General features: G+C 46.4%; 1 protein-coding gene across 1 annotated transcript; it reads left to right on the top strand.

Moving 5' to 3' along the window:
• Window positions 1-2: 2 nt before the first annotated feature.
• Window positions 3-18,853, top strand: WDR3 (WD repeat domain 3; the record flags this gene model as incomplete). Its single annotated transcript, XM_083855428.1, has 26 exons — window positions 3-173; window positions 1,529-1,738; window positions 2,142-2,260; window positions 3,192-3,270; window positions 3,603-3,698; window positions 4,132-4,245; window positions 5,183-5,284; window positions 5,404-5,501; window positions 6,415-6,510; window positions 6,809-7,039; window positions 7,814-7,907; window positions 8,235-8,336; window positions 9,015-9,100; window positions 9,514-9,649; window positions 10,365-10,421; window positions 11,096-11,196; window positions 11,335-11,446; window positions 11,561-11,695; window positions 12,967-13,017; window positions 13,228-13,293; window positions 14,081-14,173; window positions 14,731-14,778; window positions 16,219-16,262; window positions 16,725-16,853; window positions 17,343-17,436; window positions 18,053-18,853. The coding sequence occupies 26 exons, from the start codon at window positions 3-5 to the stop codon at window positions 18,206-18,208; spliced, it is 2,820 nt and encodes a 939-aa protein (XP_083711554.1). The 3' UTR covers window positions 18,209-18,853.
• Between the last annotated feature and the right edge of the window lie 551 nt (window positions 18,854-19,404).

The raw sequence follows: 19,404 nt of genomic DNA, 5'->3' as shown, positions 1-19,404 counted from the left end.
CCATGGGCCTGACGCGGCAGTACCTGCGCTACGAGCCCGCCGCGCTCTTCGGGCTGGTGGCCAGCGCCAGGGCCGGGCTGGCCTTCGTGGCGCTGCGCGGCGAGCGGGGCCGCTACGTGGCCGTGCCGGCCTGCGAGCACGTGTTCGTGTGGGACACCAGGAAAGGAGAGAAGGTGGGAGCCGGGAGCGGGGCCGGGGCAGGGCCGGGGTGCAGCGTGAGGGGCTCTTGGGCCGCCTGGAGTGAAGGGATTTGTGCTGCTGAGCGGCGTTTGGGAGGCAGCGACACCTCCAGAGCCTCCCCGCCGCTCGGGAAGGGTGAGCACAGCCCGAGGTTGTGTTATAAAGTGAGTCTGCAGCTGGCCCACTGTCCTGCTGTCTTCCAGTTCTCCAAGCTGGTCACTGAGCTAGAAGGATTCTGTGTTGCCTTTTCAGTAGTCCAGAATACACTGCAGTGTTGGATGCTTACAAGAAAGTCTTCCTAGGTATAAGAAAGTAATTGGTTATTTCTGTTTAAGGGGTTTATTAAGGGTTGCGTTTGTTGGAATCCAACAGATCGCACCAGCACACACACAACAGAGGAGGCTGTGGATGGTTTGGATAATGGATATCTGAAATGCAGCAACTTTCACCTTTGTTTTCTTTTGGTAGTAACTTGTAGCCATCAGTTGTTAGAGGGAGGGAATGGTGGTCCTGCCTACTGTGAGAGTAATTTATTTTATCTCGACTTGGTCTTAGGGCTGAATCTCACTGGATTCCTTGAGATTTGCTTCAGGAGCTCAGTTGTGGAAGAGTAATTGCTCTCCCAGTAACGGGAAAGCTGCTCCTGGTTTAGCTGGCTATAAATGCTCTTAGACAAGTCAGGGATGTCATAGAGTTTGTGATTTGGCTGTGGAACTGGGTATCCCATGTGGAAGTTGTATCCCAGTGAGAGGTTGTGAGCTGTAACTTTAAGGACTTTGCCACACACTGTCTCCTGTGAGATTCAGAAACCACTGTAAGTACTACTGACCACTACAAACTGAAATCTGGTTTTGCTTCACAGCGTCTGGAGTGCTGACTGCTGGTGTGTTGTTCTGGAGATGTTTTTATCATTCTCAAGTTCTTGTGCAGTCTGTGGAAAAGCTGCTGTGTCCTATACCCGAGAAAGGCCAGGCAAGAGAGGATGCAGTCAAGAAGAAACTTTCCAACTTTACTCTCAAACAGTGTTTCTTGTTTGAACATAAGTCTCTCTGGCACTTAATATGTGGGAGCAGAAATATCAGGTTCTGAGTTCCAGGGCTTGTTCTGCACCGGTTTCCTGTTTGATTGTGAGAAATTTCTTCCCTTCTAGCTGCTGTTTGCCTTGGAAAATGGGGTTAATGATATTGTATTTGGTGCAGGAAGTTGAAACATGAACTTATAAAGTGGCAGAAGTGCTCAGTTGGAAGTTTAGGAGAAGAGTAGACCATATTCTCTCTGCTGTGTAAGTATCTGACTCTGACACGTCACTTATCAACATTATACGTGTTTTGTCTCCTAAAAATTGCAGGTTCTTATCCTTAAGGGTCTCAAGCAGCAAGTCAGTTGCCTCTGCCCCTCTCCAGATGGGTTGCACCTGGCTGTTGGGTATGAGGATGGAGCAATCCGTGTCTTCAGCCTCCTGAGTGGAGAATCGACTGTGACTTTCAATGGGCACAGGGCCGCAGTTACAGCCCTGCAGTACGACCACCTCGGGGGCAGGCTGGTGTCCGGCTCAAAGGTGAGGCTTTCACATCTGGAGCACCACAATTCACAGAGATGCCCCACAGGGGAGGCTGACCTCAGTGAAACGTTCAGGATTTGCGGTGTGGCCTCTGCCCATAGCCAGAGGATGGGAGTGGGAGGAGCTGGGGAGCCCAGGGCTGGGGGAGCAGCAGGGGCTGCAGGCAGGAGTAGGGCACTGGTAGAGCTGTTCAAGTGAAGAATCTTGTGAGGTCAGGAATAACAAAAGTGTCTCAGGCTGGGATGATGCTACATTTCTCAGTCTGACTGCACCTTTCACTTGCATGAATCATCCTTTTGATTCAGAGTGAGAAAGTGCTCTCAGATAATCTTTTCAGTCTCATGGCAGAAGTTTTGCAGAGACAAGGGCCAGTCCCATGGAGACACTCTCTCTGTTCCAGGATACAGAAGTCATCGTGTGGGATGTAATCAATGAGAGTGGCCTGTACCGGCTGAGAGGACACAAGGATGTCATCACTCAAGCCCTTTTCTTGAAGGAGAAGAACTTGTTGGTCACTTGGTGAGCCAGACTAAGAGTAATTATTGATCAGGAAAGCAGGAGTGGTTGTACTTGCAGTTCAGACATCCTGTGTACTACAGCCATTTGTATTTTCCTTCTTGTCTTGTGATATCTCACACCCAACAGCATCTTTGAATATGGTTTTGTCACATCCACATATTTTTGAGTCTGGTGCCTGAATCCAAGTCTTAGAGCAGCTGAAATGGCCATACTGAAAAAAGCGTTTGAAAAAGAGTTTAACTTGTTGGTAAAGCCATTGGCTTAAAATTATTGTAACAAAGAACAGTAATAACATGTTCATTATGTATGTAACAGTTTTTTGGGTTTTTTTTTTTGTTTATCTTGAAGAATTAAGCAGATTTATCTTCTGTATGTGTTATTTGCACAGCAGTGTGACAGAAAAATTGTTTTCTTGTAAGGTGTATATACACTAATTAATTAAGAGACGATAGAGGTTTTTTTAGTTGATTTTTAGTTATTCAATTAAATGAGCTGCAAATTGACTGAATCCCTTTAATAATAAATGGTTGACAGGAGATACTCTTGCTGAAATACCAGTCACTAATTTTTAACTTTTTAATATACTATTTATTAGCTTAATAGAAAAGTGCATGCAGTCAGTTCAGTGTAAAATAATTAGAACTTGCTTTTGCTTTTTTTTTTTTTTCAGATGGAAAAAGTAGTGTTTTGTTGGTTTGGTAGATGATACCCATTTCTTAATGCACTTTCAAATATTTGCAGGTCAGCTTCAGTGACTTGACACTTGCAGCATTGCTGTGCCTTTTTTGTTCGGCTTGCAAAATTCAATGCTTGAGCAGCTGCTCTGTGATGCGTTCTGACACGTTTTAGATTTTTTGGCATTTCTACCACTTAGAAAAATGGTGACCTCTGGAGTCTTTCCTCATGTCTGAGTTTTTCTTCTTCGTTCCAGTGCCAAAGACACTCTGGTGAAATGGTGGGATCTGGACACCCAGCACTGCTTCAAAACTCTGGTTGGACACCGAGCTGAGGTAAAAAGGGAATGTGTGGGAGCTCTTGGGCTGGAGGGGCTTGGGATGTCATGGGTCACTCTGGGCTTTCTGTGCTTTCAGGGGTTGTAAGCTAGCACCATCATATATTTTACTTTCATTAGGCTTTAGGAGTGAGCAAATGAGAAACTTCCAAACATTCAAAGAGCTGTGATCAGATGCAGTGGGTGACAATTCCCATGCACAAGTCCTCAGAGGAGGTCCCAGCTAGATCCATTCTCTATTTGGTTGCTGTTTAAATAAGTCAATTAGAGATGCTGTGCTTTTTAATGACAGTTAAAGGAGTCAGTTCCTCACACTGTGCCTCTGGACAGGTCTGGGGGATGGCTTTGCTGTCCGAAGAGAAGCGTCTGATCACTGGGAGCGGTGACAGTGAGCTGAGGGCGTGGGATCTCACCTACATCCAGGAGGTAAGGCATTCTCTCTGTAACCCCTCAGCCCCCTGCCCAGCTGCTTGTCTTTCAACTGAGATGGAGCTGGAACATGTTCATATCTGATGGATGTCTGGGAAACAGCCCAAGCAATGCCTTTGCTATCTGAGAGGTCCAGAGGCTTTGGTGTTTCCTGTGTTTTGAGCTTTCAAGTGAAGCTGAGATTTCTACAGTGTGTCAGATCTTCTGCCTTCTGACTTACAGCTGAGGAAGGCAGTCTTGTGGGTGGATGATAATCATGGAAGCATGGGGAGTGCTTGGTGCCTACAGGAATGCTGTAGGACACTTCAGTGTATGCTAACCAGTTGTGTCTCCAGGGAAATTTAAGTGTGAGCCAGAAACCACAATACTACAGCTCTTGAGGTTTAAGATACTCCTTTTGTTGTTTGTTTTTTTTTTTTCCTGTGAGCAGGTAAAAGATTCCGATGAACCAGAATCCAAGAAAAGCAAAGAGTCTTCTTCACCTGGAGCAGAAGAAAACACTGAAGAAGATGAGACCTTAGAGTTGGATGAGCATCCTGAGGAAGTAAGATCAGTCTTCCATGCTGTGTTTGACCTGGTGTATCTAACTCCATTTGCATGGTTTATATCCTGAGTGTCATATTTAGCCTGTTTGGGAAAATGTGATAATTCTTGTCTTGTTCTATAACAATTTCTTCAGCGGCAGTTGCTGCCTCATCTACCTGCAAAACATCAGCAGAACTATGTGTGCCAAAACACTCACAGATTTATTCTCCACTGACAGTTTTTCTTTGCTTTCTGTTTGAGAAGGACTAGCCAATTTATAAATTTAAACAATGCTAATAGAGCTCTTTCATCAAGCAACACAGAAATAAAATAGTTCCTAGCTAGCTGGCAGCTGCTGAGTTCAGTACTGATGCTCAACTTTGCAGAAACTGAGAGTTGCACTGTAATGAAATACGGTGTGAGATTGGATTGCAGAAAGCCATTCCCACTTATTCTGCTGCTGGAGACTTTACTGAATCTCTCTTCCTGGTAGAACTTTCTGAGGTACTGCTCAGGTGTCAGGCTGCTTGTAGTTGTGGTAGATACTTGACTTCATTAATTAATTTTCTAGCTTTCTCTCCCTTCAATGCCCTGTTTAAGAGTCTCTGTTCTCACCTTCTCTGCCTCTTTTGACTGAACTCTGCTGCCTCTGTAGCATAAAAAAAAATCTTAAATGTCTCTTAAATGGCTGTGGATTGCCAATAAAGTTAAGCTGTTCTTCCACCGAGACTGCTAGTGATTATTTTCAGCTGAAATGCAACAAAACACCAGGAGAGAAGCTTGTAGCTTGCACACATGCTTGTTTTGTCCCTTTATTATCCTTACTAGCTGTTCTGCCAGGACCCTGTAGGTTCATTTCCCCCTCTCCTTGACTTCCTTTGTCAGCAGGTCTCTTGAGTTTGCTTGAGAAGATCCTTTGACCTTTCAGACCCAAGTTTGTTCCTCTTTCTCTGCAGCGCATCGTTAAGTGCAGCAAAGTTGGATCCATCATGCGGGAGGGGAGAGACCGAGTGGTGACTCTTGGCACAGACAGGATGGGCAAGTTTCTGGCCTGCCATGTGAGTAATGGGGGGCTCTGCTATTGAGCTGTACAGGAGGCTGGTAGACACCTTGGGTACTTTCTGTAAGGGCCAGCTGGTGCTTTGCATACCTTTGAATTGGTTTGCTCCGACTCCAGGGAACAGATGCTGTTCTGGAAGTGTTCTCTGTCCTTTCTGAAGAGGAAATCCAAAAGAAATTGGAAAAGAAAATGAAGAAAGCAAGGAAAAAAGCCAAGTAAGTAATTTTTTGGATGCTGTCTCTGTCCAGAGGGCTCTAGAAAAGCTCTTCAGTAGTAGCATTATGCAGTGGTTGAACTCCAAGGTTCTGGCCATTCTCTTTGTGCTAGCTGTTTATTTGGGGTTGATCTTTCTGTGAATCCTTGGTGCTTATCTAAGCAGCACTGCTCCCAGAGACTAAGGAAATATCTTTCTTTCAGAGTCCTCTCTCTGAAAAAAAAAAAAGCTAAAGTGTGCAAAGAAATGGCCATAAAGTGGGTTTTGCAGAGCTACTCAGCTCTGCCTAACATTAGTGTTTATACTGCTTGGAGCATCAAAGTAAGTTCTTGTTAAGCAATGCAGGAGTGAGAGTTTCATCTGAGAAGTCACAGAGTGTCTGACTTTGTCCTGTTTTACAGCAGGTAGAGATACAGGTGAGAGTTTCCTTAATAGTTACTGTGTGTTAAGTGTCTCTGTATCCTGACATTTAACAGGTGTCTCAGAACAGCCCTTAGGGAGGGGTCTGGCTCCAGGATAGAATCTAAAGCACAGGGCAGGTAAATCTGGAAGTGCATTTTGGCAATGGCTGAGGAGCTTTCAGTGGGTGCTAGGGGATGAGAAGAAGCTGGTCTTGCTCTCAAACACAGCTTCTGTTTCCTGTTTTGCATCCATCTTTGTAATGTGCCTTGTGTTTTGGCTCCAGAGGAGGTTGCCAAAAAGCAAAAATTAGGAGAGTTTGTGTCTTTAGTAGTCTGCATACTGGCGTGACCTTCACTGTCCAGCCTTCACTGTCCCTATTCTTAAATGTGGTTAGCACTGCTGGATGTTGTTTTCAGCAGGCTAAGTGGTTTTCTTATATTTTCTCTGTCACTGTTAGTTTGTGTTGGCTGTGCTGGGTCACTTGACTCTCTTCCCTTATCTGACATTTCCAGACAGAACTCTGAAGAGGAGCCTGAAAAAAGTGTGGAGCTGAGCCTGCAGGAGGAGATTCAGCGAGTCACTAATGTCAAAGCTTCTTCTAAAATCAAGTGAGTGGAAAGCCTGTTGTAGAGTCTGATGAGTGGTTGTGCAGCTACCTGGGGAGAGCTCTGCATGGCTCAGTGCAGGCAGAGGTGGAAGAAGTTTCCCCCTCAGTGTTTAGCTTGGAGCTGGGGAGAAGCCTGCCATGATCTCCAGTCCTTTCACACCTCTGTGGCTCAGTGTGCACTTGCTTGTTGGATGTTTTCTGTCTATATTCCTCTGTCTCAGTTGTTCTTGATAATTGGTCCCTCCAACACTTTGTCTTATTGCCCCTGTGTACAGCTCTGATTTTATCTAATCAAACAGGTCATTTGACTTGATTCTCTCTCCAAAAGGAGAGCTGAAGATGGTACTGCTGCTCCAGAACAATGTCATTGAATTGTACAGCCTGGACCTGTCAGCACAAGTGCCCCAGGCTGTCCGTGTGTCCAGGATAACCATTGGAGGCCACCGCAGTGATGTCAGGACGTTGGCTTTTAGCTCTGACAACATTGCCATTCTCTCAGCAGCTGCAGAGTCTGTGAAGATTTGGAACAGGTACACAGTCCAGTTGTGTCAGTTTCCCAGAATTGAGGGATGCTGTGTTAAGAAAAGCAGTGATAAGAAAAGCAGTGATAAGAAACAGGGGACAATGGAAAGAGATAAAACAGTGAATGAAGTAAAGGAAGGAAATAGAAAATTATTTTTCTTTTTTCCTTATTAGAGAAACTGAAAACTTGTAGATCTAAAATTTCAACAGCAGGTCCAAACACAAAGGTCATACATAGCAATTGGGTATAGACTGCATTCTGCTACGAGTTTTTTCCGTTTTTTCATTTTTATTAAGAAGTATTAACTGTTACCCTAAACAAGCTACTGCCTGTTCTTGAGGGAACATGTAGGCTTCTTGACATCTTATCTGAAGGATCTAGTATTGGACTGAGTAGGCTACTGTGTTGATCTAGAGAGTTGTGTGTTGATGCAGAGTGCTGTCCCAGAGTTTCTTGAGCGGTGCTGATTTCAAGCTCAGTTTCCCCTGAGTACACTGTCTTACACTCTGTCCCTTCCTGAAATGCTGTTTAAAATTAGGAGCTCTGTTCTTGTTCACAACAGCAATAGGTCATGATGGTGGACAACACAGTGGCGTGTTTTTATGGGAAATGTTGTTAGCAGTAGTGCTGGGTAGTGTTTGGGTCAATAGGATGGTCGTGGCTTATCTTCTGACCCAACTGAAAGACAGCTGCAGGTAGAGGCCACACTGGAGCATGTCTCTCTGAGCAGGCCAGACTTCTGTGTGTGATAAGAGGTTTTGGGCTCTGTCTTTGCCCACAGGTCGACCTTGCAGTGCATCCGCACAATGGAGTGTGAGTACGCGCTCTGCTCGCTCTTCGTCCCTGGAGATCGGCAGGTCATCATCGGGACCAAGGTGAGGAGTGGCCCTCTGGCTCCAGGCTGCCCTGCTCTGGGAATGTGTTAGGAAAATGTCATTGGGGCAGCCTCTCAGAAAATGCATTGCCTCTCCTCATCTGGAGCACTGCTGTGTTCCCACAGTCGTTACAGAGTCTTGTGGCTTGAGGTGGAAAGCAGAGCTTTGGGAAGGCCCTGATGGGGATGGGGAGTTTGGCCATCTCTGTAACAGCCTCCTAATGAAGCTGGCTGCTGGGGACATGGGTGACAGGGAACTCTTCTGCCAGGAGCTCTCATGAGTTGTGAGCAGAGACTGATTCTTCCTTTGTGATGTCTTTCACCCCAGACAGGGAAGCTGCAGCTGTATGACCTGGCTTCTGGCAGTCTGATAGAGACACTTGATGCTCACGACGGGGCAGTGTGGTCCATTGCTCTTTCACCAGACCAGGTAACTCAGCCACCCTTATAAGTGTCATCTGCACATCTTTTTGTGTAATTCCTTCCTTCAGTACTATGTTTGCACCATGGAATTTGTTTTGCACCACATGCTTTGTTCCATGGAAGCATGGAACCCCTCATCCTAAGAGGTGAAAGATGCAGCTGGTAGTGCCTAATAACTTTCTAGTGGAATCAAAACCGTAGTGAGAAATAATCTGCCTGATATTCACCCACCATGCAGATGAAAACATATGGGATAGATTTTACCCTCCTTCTTAATGTAAAACGTGGGACTACTGTTCCTTTAGAGGTTTCTGTTGTAGGGTAGTGGTAAGTTGTGTGTTGGCCAGTAACAGGGAGAGTCTCAAACTGCCCACAAATCATAAGCATATTGTTACCTGCAGCTGAGATGATTGCTTTCAATCCCAAAGTTTCAGTCCAGATTTTGTTTCTGGGGTCTTTGTCTTAGACCTCCAAAATAAGTTAGAGCTTTTAAAATTGTTGCTGTTGCTCAGCCAATGTGTGCTCTAACCAGAGTAAGTGCTCCTGGTGGTGTCCACTTAATCATTAATGGTGTAGAAGTGTGGGGTATTTCAAAAATCTACTCTGTGTTGGCAATTCCTTGCTGTAGGCTTTCTCTGGATGATGGGAACTAGTTTCACAGCAACTTTCTTGTTTTCCCCTACAGCATGGCTTTGTGACAGGAGGTGCTGATAAGTGTGTCAAGTTCTGGGAGTTTGAGCTTGTGAAGGATGAGAGCAGTGTTCAGAAAAGGTGAGAAGATAATCCTTGTGCTGTTGTCATTGACGGGTGCTTTGGCCTTTGCTATGCACTGCAAGAATTGCCCATGACATCTGTATGGAACACATAAAAGAGAGTGTGGGCTCAGTGCAGTTTTGTGAAGACCTGAGCTTAGCTGGAGAAGGGCACTTGTCTCATTCTGATCCCTTTTTGTGTGTGGATTTAGTGTCTAGTCAGGCTGGGCATGCAGATTGTTACCATAAATGTAGCAGTGAAGTTCATCAGCCATCAGAGCCTCCTTATTTCCAGTCCTGTCGTAGTGAGGAATGAGGTGCTGCACGTTAGAATTCACTTGCTTTCCCAGGGTGCAATGTGGGACTTGTATCTGTTTCTCTCCCTAGTTTGTTTGCTTGGGATGACATTTGTCTTTTCCTTCTTGTTGCCAGGCTTTCCATGAAACATGTGCGCATTTTACAGCTGGATGAGGACGTGCTCTGTGTGCGGTACAGCCCCAACCAGAAGCTGCTGGCTGTGTCCTTACTGGATTGCACTGTGAAGGTTTTCTACGTTGACACACTCAAGGTGTGTAACCAAATATACTGTGAGGCCATGCAGGAAGAGATGTAGCTGTAGCCTGCAAGATAAGGAATACAAAGGAAAAGTGTCTGTTTTATGTGGAGCATGCATCCTCCTTCAGGGGCCTATTTGCTGGCAAACCTGACAGAGCCATGGTTGTTCCCCACTGGGAACTGGAAAATCCATTTTTTGTTTAAGAAGTGCTCTGAGCCTGTAGGTGGCAAGGTTCATTCTGAACCCTGCAGATGTGGTGGTACTCCAGATCTGTCAGGCACTGAAAAGGTGGGGATGGATGTGTCTCAAGTGGTGTTAAATAGGGCATGGCAGAGGCAAAACCTGTGGGAGGAGAAGCTTCCTTACGACCAGTGTGTGGTGGATTTGTGAGCTGTGTACTGGCATGTGAATGTTAGGGAATTAACACAAGACGGGCTTGTGCTGGCAGTTATGTGGAGGGAAACAGAAATGAACTCCATTGACACTGGTGATTGGCACCAGAGTTAGCTAGAGAGCAAACAGAGCTAGTTCAGCTTGCTTTGCTACTTCCACCTTCTTCTCAGTTCTGCCTCCATGACCCTGCTGCTAACAGTGTTCAGGGCAAGAATGAAAGTGGGGCAGTGCTAAAAAAACAGCTCCTGAGGCAGAGCAGAAGTAGGCTGGAGCTTGAGGTTTGCACAGCTCTCTACCCAGCATGTCTAACTGAGTCACCTTTCTTCTGCTTCAGTTTTTCCTTTCTCTGTACGGACACAAGCTGCCAGTGCTGTGTATGGACATCTGCTATGTAAGTATCATTAGGGCTGTGTAACGTGGGACTGTGGTGATAGGCACGAGTGTGAGAACCTCTGCTGGCATCAAGGTCTCTAGGATAATGCTTTCTTGTCACCTCCTTGCTCCTGACTCAGCAGTTTATGAGTGGGACACAGCAAGCCCCTTCTTACACTGCAGTCCTGGGCTGACTGGAAGGGGTAGCAGAGTTGGGGTCATGACAGAACTGACCCTGGGGCATTTTGTGAGTGAGTGGAAATCAAAATGCTGTAATGGTCCCTTACACTCACTGTAGCAGGTTCAGCCTGCTTTCTGCTAAAGTTACTGTGTGAGAGGAGCCTGAATAGTTAGTGGGAGCAGAGGGCAGGTGCTGAGAGGGAGCAGCCTCTTCGTGCCTGTTCATTCTTGAGCTGCATCTTGCTCTGAGGTATCTTTGTAATGAGGCTTATTGAAGGCCAAGAAAAATGTCAGGATATAACCAAATGCCTGCAGAGGGTCAGAGGAGAGCCACAGTGCTGTCAGTGGGCTGTGCCAGTACCAGAGCATGGGCCATGGGGGAGGAGGTGGAGAGGTCAGGAGGCCACATTTCAGGAGCCAGGAGTCTGCCTGCTCAGCAGTGCTGAGTCACTGTGGCAGCAGCAGTGGGGCTGCCAGCCAGCTCCCCACACCCTCCTCTCTGTTGCTCTCTAGGATGGGACTCTGATTGCAACCGGCTCTGCTGACAGGAATGTGAAGATTTGGGGCTTGGATTTTGGGGACTGCCACCGTTCTCTCTTTGCCCATGATGACAGGTTAGTCACATCCTACAGCATCTTTGGACTTGTCTCCAAGGAGTTGTGATCCAGCAATAATCCTTTTATCCAGCATGGAACAGGGGGAGTTCTGCAGTGTTCCCCACGTGGGTTAATTTGTGCCTTTTTCTCTTCCAGTGTGATGTATCTGCAGTTTGTGCCCAAATCCCATCTCTTCTTCACAGCTGGGAAGGATGGCAAGATTAAGCAGTGGGATGCAGATAAATTTGAACATATCCAGACGCTGGAGGTAGGAAGTTTTGGAGTCTGTTGAAAGGAAGCTTTATCCTTGCATGAGTAGGATTTTCCTCAGGGGTGGAAGTTGGGTGATATTAATATTGTACCTCTTCTGTCATCTGTGCAGGGGCATCACCAGGAGGTTTGGTGTCTGGCACTCAGTCCCAATGGAGACTATGTGGTGTCAGCATCCCATGACAAGTCCCTGCGCCTCTGGGAGAGGACGAGGGAGCCGCTGATTTTGGAAGAGGAGAGGGAGATGGTGAGAGTTGCATCTTTCCTTCCAAAAACAACTTCCAGACCTTTCTTTTTCTTGGTCTTTAGTAGCTTTCTACAGGTCTGTTGCTTGGTCTGTGACATTCTCTTGTGTGCCTTTCAGCACAAGTGTGTTTGGGAGGTGGTTCAGCAGGTGGCTGATGTGGAGGGATGGAGCACTGCTCCTGTTAAATGCAGTTTGTCCCTTTTCCAACCGTGAGCGGTCCATTCTGTCTCAGTAGCAGGTCCCAGAGCTCAGGGATGCTGGAAGAAGCCCTTTCTATTCCATTTGAGCATAGATTGTGAGGGAATCATAGACTCAGAATGACTTCAGTAGGAAGGAAAGTCTAGAGGTCTCTAGTCCAAATCCTTGCTCTTTGCAGGATGACCTTAAAGCTGCTTAGAGACTTGCCTTGATACATTGACATCTCCAAGGAAGGAGATTTTCCAGACTGTCTGAGCACCTATTGCAGTACTGAGCCACCATTGGAGTTGGCCTGTGTGTTTTTTTCATGTATCCAATAAGAGATTCGCTTGGAACAGTTTGTAATATCTTTTTGCTGGATCCCTCAGAGAAGCGTGTTTTTGTCACCCTTTAGTAAGGCAGTTCTCAAACCAAGGTGGGAGGGGGAGGAAGCAGAAATGCAGAAGCAGGAGTGGATGAGAAACCTGCAATAGACGTTTGGGGTTTTTTTCATCCCAGCCTGTTTCAAGACCTGACCCACATGCTGTATGTTGATGACCTGTGTTTGTTAAAATGAGAGACAGAGATAACTTTTCCAGATTCCAGAAAAGTTTGTTTTGGGTCAAGTTTGAATAGCAAGGTGGGCAAGAGTACACGAGTAGTAAACTATGCACAACATAATTGGTGCCTTCTCATGTGAGGGGTGGCAGACCAGAGACTCTTACCTTTTGCAGCCCAGGACAACTCTGGGCTTTTCTAGATTTGTTCCCTCTGTGTTGTGTGACTGGTAAAAGGTGTGGTAAAGAACTGCAATGTCTGTCTCACCTTGGTGGGATCCTGAAGGCCTGTTCCTGCACCCAGAGCAGAGACCTGGATTTCTTTCTCCATGGGAGATTCTAGAGTTCACTGTGGGGTTGGGATCAGGGACAAATGGGCGTTTTGCCACTGGCACTGTTGGTCTCTGCTGATTGGTCCTGGTTTTGCAAATGGGCTGCAGGAAGCCCTCCAGATTGTCTTGCTCAACCCATCTGGAAGGGACTTGCATCCCTGCCTTGCTCACCGCTGTTAATATGTTGTGTTCTCATCCTCTGCAGCAACGAGAAGCTGAATATGAAGAGAGCGTGGCAAAGGAAGAGCAGCCTGTGGTGAGTTGCACCATCTGAATGTGTGTCAGTCTGACTGTACAAACTCTGGAAAAACTCTTTATGAAAGAAGTATCGGGGGAAAGGATCATTTTCTTGCTTTGAGGTGGCATGGGGGGGAGGATGGTGCTGAAGCTGTGGCTACTCCATGATGCAGTTGGCTGTGGCACTGTGGAAGGATGGAACTGCAGCTCTGTGTTGTGTATTTTGTAGGTGGCTGGAGAGACACAAGGAGAGACAGGGCTGGCAGGAAAGAAGACCATCGAGACCATCAAAGCGGTAAGGGGCTGTGGCTCTGCCAGCGTGGCTTTGTGCCTTACCAGCCTCTCAGGGGGGGCTGTCATGGGGTCAGAGCATCAGATTGAAGAGTAACCTGTGCTGTCACTTAAGGGCAGATTGCTCTTGCATGTAGAGGCAGCCTGTCCTGCTCAGAAACCAGCAGGGAGGGTTTTGACTTGGGAGGGTCACACACCAGGAATTTTTTCCTCCAGAGTGGAATGAAGTGTGAGGTTCCTGTAGCTGCAGCTGCCTGTCCCATGTGGGGCAGATGGAGCTGCTCTTGCCCTGTGGGGTTTGCATCCCAAGGGAGCTCAAAGCATCAGGCCTCTCCCTGAAGGACTGTGCAGTCCAAGGGGCATCTGTGGAAGGTGGAAATCTGTTGTGGTGCTTGACACTAGGAAGGTATGGGGGTGGATAATGCCATGGCTGCAGATTTCAACAGTTTGGTGATTTTCAAAAGAAATCCTTAATCGGAATAGTCAAAATGGCCTGACTCTGGCTCCTGCCTCAAAGGGGCACTGCTTGCTGGGGATGATGGTCAAAGCAACAACTGAGCTGCAAGCAGAGAGCACCCAGGGCAGGGCAGTGGAGGGATGTGGGTGGTGTGTGACATCTTCAGGACGTGACCTGTGTGTTCAGGGGAATGGTGCAGTGTGGAGTAGAGGTTTTCAGGGGAAATGCCATGTGGTGCTCTGTGTCGGCGTCTCTGCTTCCAACTGTATTTGTCCAGCTGAGCTATGCCCTGACTTGTCTGGTGTCACTGATGTGCTGTTCTTGTGCTGCACAGGCTGAGAGGATCATGGAAGCTGTCGAGCTGTACAGAGAAGAGACGGCAAAACTAAAGGAACACAATGCCATATGCAAAGCTGCAGGAAAAGAGGTAAAAGACTGAGGAATGTAAAAATCCCAGGGTGTGTTGGGTGTATCCTAGCTCAAGCAGAAAGGCATGCAGATAAAGTCAGGACAGCTGTAAACAGCAGACATTTGCTCATATCTTTTGGAGAATTAAATGGCACCATGCTCTGGGGTGTAATTAGGGGTGTGTTCTTTCCAATGATCTTTATGCCTAAAGTTGTATCAGTATGTAAGTTTTGTCCATGGAAGAGTGTGCTGCTGCAGGTTCATCCTAAAGCCTCATGTTTGCCTTCCTCTCAACACTCCCTGCTGAATAAGGGGCCTCTCAACACTCCCTGGTGATAGAAGGGGGAAAGGTGACAAGAAGCAAAAGAAAATTCTTTCATGTTTGAGTTAGTCATACATGTCTGAGAATGAGATTGTCTGGTGGCTTCAAATGAGGCCTTCAGCAACATTTTCTGGAGGTGTGGGAATTGCAGGAAGACACTCAATAAATGCTCTCTTCTACTAGGGGTAAAAGTTTGCTCTGAATATGCATTTATACGCACACCTGCCTCATTCTAACCCATTCTGTGTCTCCAGGTTCCCTTCCCTGTCAATCCCATCCTCCGTGCCTATGGAAATATTACAGTAAGTGGAATGCCCAGGCCACAGGCTGTTGTCCATTCTCAGCTGGAGTGGGGCTGATTGATTTGCTGGCTGAGCCAAAATGCTGGGTTGCTGTGGAGAACGACTGTTTAGTTCAAAGTGAACATAATTTGGGGTTTTTATGCTGATGTGATGGTGGTTTTTTTTTTTTTTTTTTTTTTTTTTTTTTTTTTTAATTTATTTATTTGGTTTTTTTGTATGTGTTTGTTTTGTTTTGTTCTTGTTATTCTTTTATTTTTTAATATCATGCATGTGTGTTACAAAAGTTTAACCCTGTCAGGGTTAAACAACCCTGATGGTAGCCATGACCTTATGATCTTCCTTATCATGAGCCAGGGGTTTACACTCTTCTCCAAGATATAGGAAAGCTAGTTCAAACATTTTCCAGGTTTATTTATGTGGTGTTGCTACACCAGTTACTGATTCTGTTCCTATTCTTGCAGAGTTTACAGTGAGAAAATTCTGAAAGGTAGTTCAATGCCCAGGTGTTGCAGGCTAGAGCTGGTGCCCTTCTTCACTCATGTCATACTATTGCACAACAGTTTTCACTAAATTCTATGGATTTTTGACATACTACAAAATACACAGACAAGGATGCATGGATTTCACTGATAAATAAAAATCCACTACTCTGAGTAGATTAGTTTTCCTGGTTTATTCCAGTGTGCACTCCCAGGCTGTGTTTTTTAAGTACCCTTAGGAAGATCCTTGTTTTGTCACCCTCCCCTTTTCATGCAATCATACAATGGTTTGGGTTGGATGAGACCTTAAAATCATCTCGTTCCAGTCCCTCTGCCCTGGCAAGGGACACGTCCCGCTAGACCAGGTTGCTCAAAGCTGAATATCAGTGCCAGATGAAGCAGCCTTTGTCTTCCTTCTAATTACCTGTAACTGCCTTGCAAGAGCCCTTCTGTCCCTTCCTCCAAGATTATAGGTCTCTTTAATTATAAGTTGGATAGACTGAACAGAAGTGAATGCAATCCTGTGACTTAGTAGTTAGAGGCACTTTTCTTTCCCAGTTTCCAGCTCTGCTCTGCATCTGCCAAATGCTTTCAGCAGATAAACAGGAGTAGTAGGAATTAAGTCTGGGAGATGAGTTTGTTTAAGGTTTTTTTATATATAATTTGTTTTACCAAGCTTTTTGTCCAATTTGTACATGATTTGTTGTCATGAATTGAGGTGACTTAGCTGGTTAAATATAAATTAGGTTTTTCACAATAATCTTCACCAGTGTTGAGTACCCTGAAAAGGCTGAGAGGGAGCTTCTGAGAGTAGCAGCTGATTGAAGCCAAAGGGGTTTCCTCTTTGTTACATTCATCTTGATGTGATGGTGTGTTTTTAACTGTGTGAAATGGACCTTAGGGTGTGTTGGTCCTGGAATGTTTCTTGTTAAACAGGGCTGGTGTCTTTCCTCTGTTGCAGCCCTCTGCATATGTGCTGGAAGTTTTCAAGAAGGTCAAGTCGAGGTGAGTCCCAAGAGCTTTATTGCTGAACAGGTTTGTGACTGAGTGTTGGGTTTCTGGGCCCAGGACTGGCTGGGGTCCTTGAGTGGTCTCTCATAAAGGTATGGACAGGGCTAGAGAGTCTGGAGTCACTCTTCCTGACAGCCTCTTTTGGAAAGTGCATGGAACTGGGGAATGGGAAGTGTTCCTTCCATGGGGAGTGTGAACTGAAGCTTCTGGATGTGGCTTGGATTTGCGGACATATGTGAAGAGCAGTTTGGGGATGCTGAGGAGGGAAGGCTGTGTGCCTGCTCCCTGTGCCACAAGAGGCCTGGGCTGTGCAGATGTGGGCAGTCATGGGCCAGCTGTGAGGAATGCTTAGCACAGCTGAGTACCAGAACCCAGCTATGGGGATGAGTTTCCTGCTCATCTGTAGCAGTGCAGTGGATGAGACTAATGCTTGTGTCCCTTTGCTTTTTCCCACAGTGAGCTGGAAGAGTCTCTCCTGGTGCTGCCTTTCTCCTATGTCCCTGACCTGCTCAGACTCTTCAATGAATATATTCAGCTGGGTTCAGATGTCGAGCTTCTGTGCCGAGCTCTCCTCTTCCTGCTCAAGTGAGTCCTTTATCTGCCCAGACAGTATCTGGGCTTTCTTCTGAGCCTCTGGGCCTGAAACTCTTGGGAAGCATCCTGGATAATAAATGTGTGATCTTTGCAGCAGAGAAGGAATCTCTGCAGCACACAGTGAGCAGTGTGTGGGAATGAACTGCTTGGATGCAGAGTGCTGACATGCCCAGATGGGGTTGTGCTCCTGGTGGCCTAAGTCTCCCTGGAATGAAAAGATCCCACATCAAGTGGATACAGTGACTGTTGGGGGCACAGTCACTGTAGAGCCCCTGTCCTCAGAAAGACCTTCCCCTTGAACCACTGTTAATTTAAGAAAACAGCTTTCCCAGATAAATTTGTCCATGCCTGTCCATGTCCAATGCTGGCCTGGGAAAGACTAAAAAACCCTACATGTCCAGAACATACAGAGGCTCAGGAGAGGGCCTCTGTGGTGTTCCTAATAACAGTGCTGCAATACACTGCCTGCTTTGTTCCCAGGATACATTTTGGGCAAATCACAAGCAACCAGATGCTGGTGACAGTGATAGAAAACCTGAAGAAAACCACCATCTCCAGAGTCAGTGAGGCCCGGGTGAGTGTTGCACCCTCCCCTTTTCCAGGATCTAGAATAATGGGATGAGACAATGTTTGTGAGCATGAGTTGTTTGTGGTGTCCAATGGGGAAGTTGGTTGGGAGTCTGAGCTCATTAAACCATCCTCTTTTGCAAATAGGATGCCTTTTCCTTATGTTCCTCCTCATGTGAGAATACCCAGTGGTGAGCTTATACTTGTGCTCTCTGCCTTCATTTGCACTTGGTTTTCTGATCCATGTATTTGGATCTTGGCTCGCTAGTTTCTACATATGTAGGAGGTAGAGTAACTTCCTGCTTCTCTTGGGCTTTTCTGTGGGCTGCTACCTGAGTGCAGACTGTGCCTCTTCCCAGAGGAAGCTTCAGGTGCTTGCCAGCAACTTGTCTTTCAGAAAATACGGTGGATTATTGCTGCTCTTAAGAGAGGACTGTAGCTAACTGTGTGCAGGACTGACTGTTCTGGTCAGATGAAGTTTACATTTAAACTAAGATTGTTTTCTTTAGTCTGTGGATTGTCTTCTTTTTGTCATCTCTTAGTAGAGGGTGGCCAGTGCAGGACTCTGCCCCCTAACTAGCTTGGGATGTGCCTCACAGTGTGGTGCTGGTCTGTCTCTGCAGGATGTGCTGGGATTCAACATGGCAGGGCTCCAGTTCCTCAAGAGGGAGATTGAGGCCAGGGACGAGGTGACGTTTTTTGCTGATGCTACTGAACGTTTTGAGGAGAAGAAGAGAAAAAGGAAGAAGAAAGAGAAGATGGTTCTTGCAGTGCTCTAGCATTTGCTGCCCAAGACCCAGAGCACCTGGATGGACTCATGTAGCCTCACTGCTGACCATGGAAGTGTTCTTGTGGCTGAACATCTGTGATGTCCAGTGGCTGGGACAAAGTCTGTCCCCTCCCCATGTGGTATAACCCAGCATGTAAACCCAGCTCAGAATGGGGATGGACTCTCTGTAGTCTGCTGCAGACGGATGCATTTGAACTCGAGATGGCTGTCAAAGGCACGTGCTCTTCCTTTGGTGGGATGCCTGTTAGAAATGGAGTTGATTTATCCTGAGGTCAGCTCATTCTGGCAGCACTGAACCTAGCACACAGACTGCTGGTGAGACCATGCCCTGGTCAGGGAAGGCAGCTGGCAAGATTTTTCACTGACACCTGCTGGTGGCTTGTGGCCTGTGGAAAAAGCTCTGTGATTTCTGCTGAAGTGTGAGGACTTGATCTACAGCCACTCACTCTTCAGTGGGACAGGGAGAAACATGGCTGCACTCCATTAAAGGCATATTTATATTTGCTTTGTGAGACAATTTTGTTCATAGTGTTTTGTCCTGGTATTTCTTTTATAAATCCTCAGTTGCCTTGGCCCGTATGTCAGTGTTCAAAGTATTTTTTACAGAGAATAAAATCAGTGGGAGCACATGAAAGGGCTGCCTTCTCAGATTGTGTTTTTGTGGAGAGCTGGCAGACCAAGCGTGAGAAGCCTGGATTGTTTGCCTTGTATGTGCTCCAGGTTTTAGAAATTGCACTGATTTGTTGCAATGTTGTACTTGTGTTGTATCAGATAAAATGATTTATTTTTACAGTGAGAGCAGTGGGGCAGAATGGACTGAACAAGTCTCTGCTGCTGTTGTTATTAATTCATAGCACATGCTGTGTTTTTTTACCAGTAGTCACTGGTTTGGGGGATGTGCTGGGGCTGCTTCTGGATACTTTGCTGACTGTTGGGCTCACAATGTCTGACTTGGGTATTCAAAGCTGAACTTCTGATTTGAGTTTAATATGGACTTTTAGTTGCATCCCAGTTGGGCCTGCCTGCTGTCTTTGACTTAGGTTGTCTCTTACTACCAGTTATACAAAAGGCCAGCAGTTCAGTTGGTCATTCTCTAGGCAGCACCTCAGGTGTAACAACCACACCTCTGCTGTTGGTAAGTGACTTTGTCAGGGGATGATGTTCACTTGCCTCTTCAGAGTCTGG

This window comes from Zosterops lateralis (assembly GCF_965231275.1).
Source record: "Zosterops lateralis genome assembly, chromosome: 2".
Taxonomy (NCBI): Eukaryota; Metazoa; Chordata; class Aves; order Passeriformes; family Zosteropidae; genus Zosterops; species Zosterops lateralis.
Note: the sequence above shows the minus strand (reverse complement) of the source record. Positions and strands in the feature narration are given on the sequence as shown.